Source organism: Cyclopterus lumpus, chromosome 19 (assembly GCF_009769545.1).
Source record: "Cyclopterus lumpus isolate fCycLum1 chromosome 19, fCycLum1.pri, whole genome shotgun sequence".
NCBI lineage: Eukaryota > Metazoa > Chordata > Actinopteri > Perciformes > Cyclopteridae > Cyclopterus > Cyclopterus lumpus.
In genome coordinates, this window is record NC_046984.1 from 18074158 (window position 1) to 18084157 (window position 10000).

Genomic DNA, 10000 nt, shown 5'->3' on the forward strand with positions numbered 1-10000 from the left:
CTTGGGATTTGCACCGTGAACTCTGACCCTCCGCTCCGAGAGGGAAGTCCTGCTCCGCCAGCTCCTTAGTCGGGCTTTCCTAGTGGAGACGAGTAGTTAATAACAATAATTACAATAGGCCACATGGTAGCTTCAATGTAGGGCCGCCCCCTAAAAGTCAATGAGTTGAATCGTGTGTAGGTGACCCCAAAGTCGAGCTGTCGTTTGTTATTAAAAGGCTAATCTATGAAAAAGCATTTAATCACAAACCCAAAAAAAGAGGAACAAAGTCGTATCTTCGCGCCTCAAATTCATGCAGGTTTGAAATATGAATTAATGAATTCTGCCGCTCACCTGATCGAACAAGTAGACGGTGACGTCGTCAAAAAAAGACACCGTCTTCTTCTTGCGTTCCAGCGCCTCCTCCAGGTTCTCCGCTGTGAGGCGGGTCGGCACCTTGAGGAGGCTGCGCAGCTCGTGGTCTTCGCTGCCGTCGCTCACCACGATGGGCACCGGGTGGCACTCGTCCTCGCTCTCCTCGCCACCGCTCTGCTCCTGCACGCTGTAGATCCGCAGCTCCTCGTCCGACTCGTCGCTGTCGTCGGTGTCGCCGTCCTCCTCGTCCGCCTCTTCCCGGTTAGCCGGAGACCCTCGGCCATCTGACGCCAGGGGAGGGGCGGCTGGAGGAGGAGGAGAGGATGAAGAAAACCGCCTGGTGCTCGCCGTGTGCTGCAAGGCCACCTCATCTTTGGGTAAAGTGTGCAGGATTTCACCGGATGTCCCCGAAGGTCTGTTTTGAATCGTCTCTTCTGTTTCTAAATCTAGAACAGAGTCCTCTGCTTCTTCCTCCTCTTCCCTAATGTTGGAGGAGCAGTCTCCATTCAGGGCGCCGAGGGCTTCTTCCATGGCCCCCACCACCTCTGCCGCCCAGTCTCCGAGGGACGAGTTCTCTTCCTGAGAGGGCCATTCATCCAGCCCGCCCTCTGCCCCTGAAGCGCTGTCAGAGGGCTCCACATGTAGCCCCAGCACCTCATCCTGGTCACACTCTCCGGTCACATATGCATCAATCTCCAGTGGAGAGGACGAGTCGGTTCCTCCTGTCGACACGTGTTTCATGTCAAGTTTAAGGTCTTTGTTCACTGCAGCATCGTTCAGCTCTTCCTCCTCCTCATTCTTCCTTTTCTCGCCCTTCCTCTCCCCAATGTGTGGTTCCTCTTCAAGATTTTCTTCATCTCTCACAAGCTCTGACAGTTCTTCCCCTTCATCCCTGGACTGCCTTTCATTCTCATAGTCTGAAAAGTAGGCCGAGTCTCTGTATGGAGTCTTATCGCTGAGCGGTAAGAGGCCATGGTCGCCGGACTGGGAGGCTCCTGAGGACAAATCTTCTTCCAATGATGGTTCTGCCTCTCTCTCCACTTCCTGCTCCTCCAGCTCCTTGTCCTCATCCATTTTCGTATGAAGGGTAGGATTTCCAAGAGGTTGTTCACGGGCTTCATGAGGCTCTTTGGGTGCAAACTCGGGGCTCTCATTGTTTTCCGTGTCGTAGCCACTGTCCATAGCTTTAGGGGAGCTGGACGGGTGGAAGGACGCGGGGCTGAAGCCTTCACAAGACCCAGATGGCAGATCCATGGAATCCATGGAATCAGGAGTTCCCACCTGCTTCTGCAGCGACTTGAAGGCAGGAGAGGCGTTCAGCTCGCTGGACTCGTCCACAAAGATGCCCGAGGTGACGTCCGTGATGTCGTCCGTGATGTCGTCGTAGTCGTCACTGCAGTCGAGGAGGTCGGCGAGGCTCACGCTGGAGCCCCCGTGGTCCACACCGCTGTCGCCAGTGTGACTCAACTCGGACTGCGGATCTGTGAGCGCGACCATCACGTGCATGTTGTCATCGGGAGGCGGAGTGGTTGCAGTCGTTGTCAGGGTCACCTCTTCTATTTTAGGCTCCGTCGGCTTTTGCATGATTGGATTTTCTTTGATTGCATCCTCCCTCTTCTCTTTGAAGAGCGCTTCATCAGTTGTCAGGTCTACATACTGCTCTCTACTGTCCTCGGTCTTCATCAAGGAAGGCTTGGCCACAACGGGGCCGCCCGGAGCCGGCGACAGATTGATCATCTCGTCATTGCTTTGCATGTCAATGGCCTTGTCGCTGACGTAGCTGCTGTGACTGTAGCTGTGGCTGTAGCTGTTGTTTCTGACCAGCAAGCCTGTGAGCGGGTCGACAAAGAGCGAGTGGCAGCACTCTCCAGACGCCGGCACCGGAGTCTCGGCCTCATGGCACAGGTAGATGTAGGCGTTGCAGTTGTCCGAGGGCACCGTGGCAGGATGTTTGCTCAGACTAAGGCAGGCACTGTTGTCTTTGGCCTGGTGGGGCTCGAGATAGTCCACAGGTTTGGTAAGAGAGTGGAAGGCCAGGCTATGCTCCTCTGGCCAGGAGTCTTCAATGTCTGTACTTGGCATTGTGTAGTGGAAGTCCACGTAAGCGTCCTGTCTGTAGCTGTGGCTAGTGCGTCTGTGGTGACCCGCGCTGCTGTGGCGGTGTTTCGAAGGCCAAGTGTTGCAGGTGTGTCTCTCAACAAATATGTCCTCTTCTTCCTCTTCCTCTGTGTCGCTGTCTCTGTGCCCGATGAACAGTGCCCCCTCCGTCTCCATGTCAATACTGACCGAGTGGCTGTTACGCCTGTTGTGGCTGGGCATGGTCTTCCTCAGGGAGCCCATCATGTCGTAGTAGCCCCCCGTCACGTTCTTTCCTATGACGGAGGTCTGACTCGTGTCCATGTATGCGTCTCTGTGGGCCTGTTGAGATGCACTGTTCACGGCGGGAGATCTCTCCAACTCACCCAGGGCCTGACGCAAGCTCCTGGACCCCCAGCTCTCCTGATGACGCTCACTGGAGAACTGGCGTCCGATCAGATAGTGATCTATTCCCAAAGGGGGCGAGTGCTCGTAGTAGTAACCTCCGTCTCTGTCTTTATAGGACACATAGTGACTGGACTCCCAGGGCCGTAGTGGGCTATCGTCCAACACTTGCCCTAAGAGGGGCTCCATTGTCAGGGAGATAGCAGGACTTGAGTCGTCCGAGTCGTACATATCTGACTTATGGATGTCTGCTGTCCAAAAGGGACCCGTGTCCTCGGTCTGCAACGGGCAGCCCATGCACTCGCCTGAGTCAGCACTCCCAGTCAGAAAGCTCCCACTGCTGCCTTGGTAGTCTGGGCTGTAGGAGCACATGGTGTAGTCCAGATCAATGTTACAGTCCACTGGTTCTTCGATGCGGATGTAGTATTCACTGCTTATCGAGGGGCTGTGGGCACTGAGGACGGGAAGTATGCCTGGAGCATGGAGATGTTTTGATTGGTAGTAAGAAGGAGAAAGTCCGTGGCTGAGACTCTCCATGGGGCAGCCTCCCACGATGCCCCCAGGGGGGTAAAACGCTTCCTGGGGATGATGGTTGACCTGAACCAGGGCACCGGAGGAGTCCAGAGCTCTGCACGACTGGTCTGCTCTGGCTTGCTCCCACTTGTACTCAAAGTTCAGGCCATGGCTGGTCTCTGTGACCGTAAGAATGTCATCCCCGGACTCCGAGTGGTAGCCATCACCGGCTGAAAATTGCTCGAGGAGGGGAAAAGAGGAGGAGGTGATTGAGGGGTGGTCTCGGGACATTGCCGAGGCGCAGCGGTGGCTGTTGAATACAGTATTGGGACGCAGGGAGTTCCATCGCCTCTCAAAGTCCTCCTCGGCCTCGCTGGCCCCCTTGGCACACAGGTAGCTGAGGAGCAAGTGGACTTCCTCTGCATTGGGCCTCTGCTCAGGCTGGAGCCAGCAAAACTGCATCACCTCGTACCTGAGGAGCCCAAGCAGGAGAAAAGTCAAGTAGACTATTTCATTGCCATTCTGTTGCTAGGCAACAGCTTTGGTCCAAGCTAACCTACACAAGACATGAAAGGGGAACATGCCACTCAATACATGTGATCATTGGTGAAGATACCATGTTTAATCAATCAAGAATAGACTGCAAAGCTATCAGAATTAGTAAGAAGTGAGAATCTCCTCTTTCATTGTGTTTCTCTGAGTATTGTGTTCGGCTATCTGCGACCCAACGGTGTCAAGATGTCTGTGAATGGGTTCTCACCAGCGCTCCGCCAGCGGCACTTTGAGCAGCGGCTTGGGCAGTCGCAGCTGCTGCTCCCTCACGGCGTAGCTCAGCACTTGTCTGTCGGAGTAGTGCCTGTAGGGCTGGTTGCCCAACTCAAACAACTCCCAGATGGTGACGCCCAGAGACCTGAGGCACGGGATACAAATACAGTTGCTTGATAATGTGTTATTATCTTGTTTCCCTCAGTCCGGGCTTTATCACTGCACAGATCACAAGCTGAAACATTAAAGGAGTTGAAGGCAGTTCCTCAAGAGGCCAGAAGCTATATTCCATGTTTTATGTCATTTACACGCACAGTGAGTGAGTCTCAGGGAACAGACTTCAGTGTTTTGAATGGCTCCATGGCTTTAATAGTATTGTACGTGTGTGTGTGTGTGTGTGTGTGTGTGTGTGTGTGTGTGTGTGTGTGTGTGTCCTACCACATGTTGCTTTGCTGGGTCTGGTCAGCCACCAGCAGGTTTCCGTGCACCTCGTCCACCAGCTCTGGAGCGATCCAGCGCAGCGGCACGCTCATCTGATCGGACGTCACGTAATAATCATCCTGATGGGAGAGATCGGACTTCTTTAACTGTATTTTTATTTATTTTAATGTCGGTTGCACAGCCAAAACTAAACCAAACTAAACTAAACATATTTCTAAGGGTACTTTTCGTAGATAGATAGATAGCATCAGATTAAGTAGCTTAGCATTAACATTAAGATAGCATTAACTAGTTTAGCTCAACAACAAACTCTACCACTTCCACTTTTTGTCTTTGCCATCTATTTATTTCGCCCAAATACTTCTTACATATATATCTTAGTTCATGTTGTGATAAACAGACCTTGTACTTGTTCTGGGCCAGGCCGTAATCTCCAATCTTCACTGAGACATCGGCCGACAACAAGCAGTTCCTCAAAGCCAGGTCACTGGTCACAGGGGGGGGGGGGGGGGGGGGGGGGGGGGATAACAGCTGTTACAGATCTTTATTATTTAGAGTTGGGCAATGCTCACACACCAACCACTGAAACGTAGACGTGGAGATGAGGGTCGCCGCCTGCAACAAAATCACTGATGCTGGAGTCTGTCAGGAGCACTCAGGCAGCACCAGGATATTGTTCCAGGAAGCAACCGAGATTCTACCGACTAATAAGAGACGTTGAGGGCGTGTTCATCCATCACACCTGTGGTATTCTACAGCGGGAATGACTCGCTATACCTGTGCGCAAAGTTGTGTTTGTGCATGTGCAAGAGTCCCGAGGCGATGTCGCAGGCCATCCGTTGGAGAACCAAGGGCTCCGGGGTCATGGTCTCTGAGGCTCTGCAGCTTCGGAGGTAGCCCTTCACATCCCCCTGGACACGGGAGATGAAAACACATGTGTGTGTGAGTGTGTTACAGCCTCTGACCACCGGAGGGCAGGCTTGTCCTTGTACTGTTCTTAATGGGGTCAAACACATCTCGTGTTTGTATTTGAATCCGGATTCCTGCACAAACCAATTCACACTGCGGATGAAATCAAAAGTGATCTAAAGTGGAAGGAAGGCAGTTCTTTGATTACTTAAATATCATATTACATATTCTGAGCCGATCAATCCTACAAGTGGAGCGTGCCAAATATCTACAGCAGCTGCCAATAATGTTTTTATTGCCAACAACAATAAACATAACTTAGTGTTTGTATGAGTGTTTAATGTCCCGAATGAGTTACAGGATGGACTGCAGCCTTTAGAGCAAAGGTCAATAGACTTGACCCGGGCTTCATAAACACAGCGCACACTGTTTAATAGACTTTATGCACCAAATGCCATAAAGAACAGATTATGTAACAACACGTAGCTGCTATCTGATTTACTTATGTTACTTCATATTTATTCATCTCTTTTACTGGAAACTCACCAGTGGACAAAACTCCATCACCAGCAGGAAGGGAGCGACCTCGGTGCACTGGACCAAACACTGCAGCAGAGCAGGGTGCTGCAGGGCGCTGGGAGGAGGAGGAGGAGGAGGGGGAGAGGAGGAGAGGAGGAGGAGGAGAGGAGGAGGGGGGGAGGAGGAGGAGGAGGAGAGGAGGAGGAGGAGGAGGAGGAGAGGAGGAGTAGGAGGAGGAGGAGGAGAGGTGTGGGAGGAGGAGGAGGAGAGGAGAGGGGGTGGGGAGGAGGAGAGAGGAGAGGAGGAGGAGGGGAGGAGGATGGAGGGGAGGAGGAGGAGGAGAGGAGGAGGAGAAGGGAGGAGGAGAATATATTATTTTATATATTATTTTATCTTTTTTAAAAATATATATATATATTAATATATAATATATATATACATATATATATATATATATATATATATTATATACATATACATATTTTGATTTAAAAAGAGAAAAGATATATATATATATATATTTTATTTTATTATAAGTTTTTTATACATATAACATTTGTATATATATATATATATATATATATATATATTTATATATATATATATATATTTATATATAAACCCCTCTGAAATGTAAAAAAATAAATATAAATGTTCTCAAAATTGAAAGTAAATCGCTGACAGACAGAAACAGGAACACAGGTGACAGGTGAGGAGTAAACAAATCAATAAATACCGGAACGGCTGCGCCTCCTTCAGGAAGTGCATCTGGTCCGGCACGCTGCTGCTGGCTCTGAGCTCCTTCACCACCACCTGGGTGGTGTTCAGGCCCGACTCCACCTCCCCCAGCAGAACCTGAGACAGTTCAGAAAGAGACGAATATACGCACAGGGAAGACACATGGACACACACACACACACACACACACACACACACACACACACACACACACACACACACACACACAACCCATTGGAGCGTGGATGGGAGTGACACACAAACACCGACACAAAGACGGGGGGCATCATGCGAAGGTTTCAGGGGCGAGGAGACGGACAGATGGACGTACCCGGTGAAGGTACACAAGGATGGAGAGGAGGATATTCATGAGTGAACAGAAGCAGAGTGACAACAACATGTTATCTGGTGGTAGAAGCTCCAGCAGTGTGCCCTTCAAGCCACCAGGTGGCGGACACACACTCGCACCGTCCAGGTGAACTGGGCTTACCTTCCCGAACCAGCCATTCCCGATCTCCTTCAGGTAGAGCAGGCTGTGGCGGCCCAGGTCCGTGGGCTTCAGGAGTTGGGCTGCAAGAGAAGGAGGGGGGAGTCACGGCGTTGCTCCTCCTTCCTCTTGTGTGTACCAATCACACGCCAGGCTACCGGGAGGTTGCCCCGCCCTCCCAGTTACCCATTGGCTCCCATCACTTTCCACATGATATAAACCTATTAGCTCTTTAAAGCTCCATTCTTCATCAAAGTGACATTATCAAACAATAATAACTGATGCAGGATTGATGATCACTCAGAAGGAAGCCCAAGTTATTAGCAATGCTTATTGATTTCCATTCCATTAGTAAATGGGTTGAAACAATATGGGTGCTTAGAACCGACAGCAGTGGAAGACGAGGGAACCATTAAATCTATTTGATCCCATTGAGATATTGAATAAAAAACTGCTTAAAAACAGGATAAAAACATAGAATTTAATATAAAAGAGAACTAAAACAAACTTAATTAAATGACCACTTAACCCAACATTGACTTTTAAAATGATTTAACTTTCACTGTTCAGCAAACAATGAAGAAAACAGACTTCAGAATAACTAAAACATTAGTTAAAGTACATATAAGGTATTAATATATATATTCATATAGGCCTCAATGACAGAATGCACCGTATCCGGGTCCTTAAGAGTCCATCCAATGGTCATTAAGAGTCCAACCGATGGTCATTAACCTTCTAGATGAAACATCCCAACATGCTCGTGGTCCTCATGACCCCCCACCCCCCCCCCCCTCTCTGGGTGTGGAGGAAGACAGACGGGTCTTTGTGGTCCTCCAGACCGCCACACAGTCCGGTCACTGTGTGGCGGCCATATTGTTCCTTCACACCCACTCTCGCTCTCTCCAGAACGACCTCCATTGTCTGGCTGCTCGGAACCAGTCGGGACCAGTTAGAGCGCCACACTGGGACCATTATGATGAGCATCGACATCCACCTGCTCCGTGACACGGAGGAAAGAACCCACGTCTACGATAACGGTCCGGACACACACACACACACACACACACACACACACACACACACACACACACACACACACACACACACACACACTTAACTCAGATCAAAGTGAGCGGTATTTATTCTTTCAGTTTGAGTGTTTTGAGCTTCCAGCTCCTCATTGAAGATGAAGCCGGGTGGAGGAGGACCTGGTGTGTCCTCCACCATAACGCTGACCCTGATGGACCTGGTGAGTCCTCCACCATAACCCTGATGGACCTGGTGTGTCCTCCACCATAACCCTGACCCTGATGGACCTGGTGAGTCCTCCACCATAACCCTGACCCTGATGGACCTGGTGAGTCCTCCACCATAACCCTGATGGACCTGGTGTGTCCTCCACCATAACCCTGACCCTGATGGACCTGGTGAGTCCTCCACCATAACCCTGATGGACCTGGTGTGTCCTCCACCATAACCCTGACCCTGATGGACCTGGTGAGTCCTCCACCATAACCCTGACCCTGATGGACCTGGTGAGTCCTCCACCATAACCCTGACCCTGATGGACCTGGTGTGTCCTCCACCATAACCCTGGCCCTGATGGACCTGGTGAGTCCTCCACCATAACCCTGATGGACTCCGTCTCTCTCTCTGAAGCCAGGAAGTCTTTAGTGAAATGCACAGCAGCTGAATCACTCAGAGCCAAATGGATTCCCCATTAAGCTCCCCCAGTCCGGCCCCGTCCAGACTGGGAGGTGCAGAGCGGTCCTCAGACATTTAAACCCACTTATGACGTGGAGCAGCTGCATCAGGGCGGGTCTCTGGGACCGGGCCAAGCTCCTCCAGTACTGGTGTCTCACTGGGAGCTCCACCTATCCACCCAGTGTCTCCCAGTGCAGAGGAGATGGGAACACTGGCTGCCAGTCACCAGACTGTACTGCAGCTCTCAGGAGTCATTAGAAATGGTTTAAAAACACCTTTCTATTACTTTTTGAGCTTCAATATTGTATTTCAACTGCATCCATGTGAACTGTTGGAGGAACAGAAGACGATATGAAACAATACGAGGGAGGAGATGCTCATTAAAACCCACTCCATGATGTCAGTGGGTGGGGCGGTCCTGAAGGAGCAGGAACCGCTCCCTGTCAGGCCAGATGGTTTCTATTCACCGAGGACGATGTGTCCACTCAAATCACAGAACATCGCTTTCCCCAACTGGTTTCAGTCCACGTCCTTTTGGTTCTGAAGCAGGAACTCTTCCTTTGACCTTCGGCCTGTGGAACCGAGCCTGAGAGCAGCAACACGGGCTCTCGTGGTCATTTCATGCAGGACAACGGTGCAGCAGAAAGAAATATTGGGATAGAACTTTGTGGATTTCCAGCTGCAGAAGATGTTCGACCAATGAAATCCTTCCTTCCAACAGACGTCATAAATATAAATACATAAATATCAACGGCAGTCTGTGTACAAATAGGAAGGATTGTTTCTGGGGGCATCAGACCGACGGACAAATGGGCTTCTTTTACTGTCCAATGGGACGTTTCTCAGACTGTTTGTGAGTGTACAACAAACACAAACAACAACAACCTCGACATCCACACACAGGACGACATGTGGCTCCGGATCCACCTATGAATGTGAATCATTGACACACTGCGCTGTCATCGGTTCATCATCGGCCATTAACACACAACGAGGACCATTGTCACAGAGAGAGAGAGAGAGAGAGAGACAGAGAGAGAGAGAGAGACAGAGAGAGAGACAGAGAGAGAGAGACATAGAGAGAGA

The 10000-nt window shown here is 50.5% G+C and overlaps 1 protein-coding gene across 1 annotated transcript in view; it reads right to left on the minus strand.

The window, feature by feature from the left end:
- aatkb (apoptosis-associated tyrosine kinase b) overlaps positions 1–10000 on the minus strand; it is a 38592-nt gene that overhangs the window by 647 nt on the left and 27945 nt on the right. Inside the window, exons 4-12 of the mRNA XM_034559366.1 lie at positions 7211–7290; positions 6719–6837; positions 6010–6097; positions 5332–5465; positions 4957–5041; positions 4552–4673; positions 4109–4258; positions 334–3820; positions 1–79 (exon numbers count right to left, since the gene is read on the minus strand). The exon at positions 1–79 is cut by the window's left edge and continues 51 nt beyond it. Of these exons, the coding sequence (XP_034415257.1) occupies positions 1–79; positions 334–3820; positions 4109–4258; positions 4552–4673; positions 4957–5041; positions 5332–5465; positions 6010–6097; positions 6719–6837; positions 7211–7290 (4344 nt within the window). The remainder of the gene's footprint in view (positions 80–333; positions 3821–4108; positions 4259–4551; positions 4674–4956; positions 5042–5331; positions 5466–6009; positions 6098–6718; positions 6838–7210; positions 7291–10000) is intronic.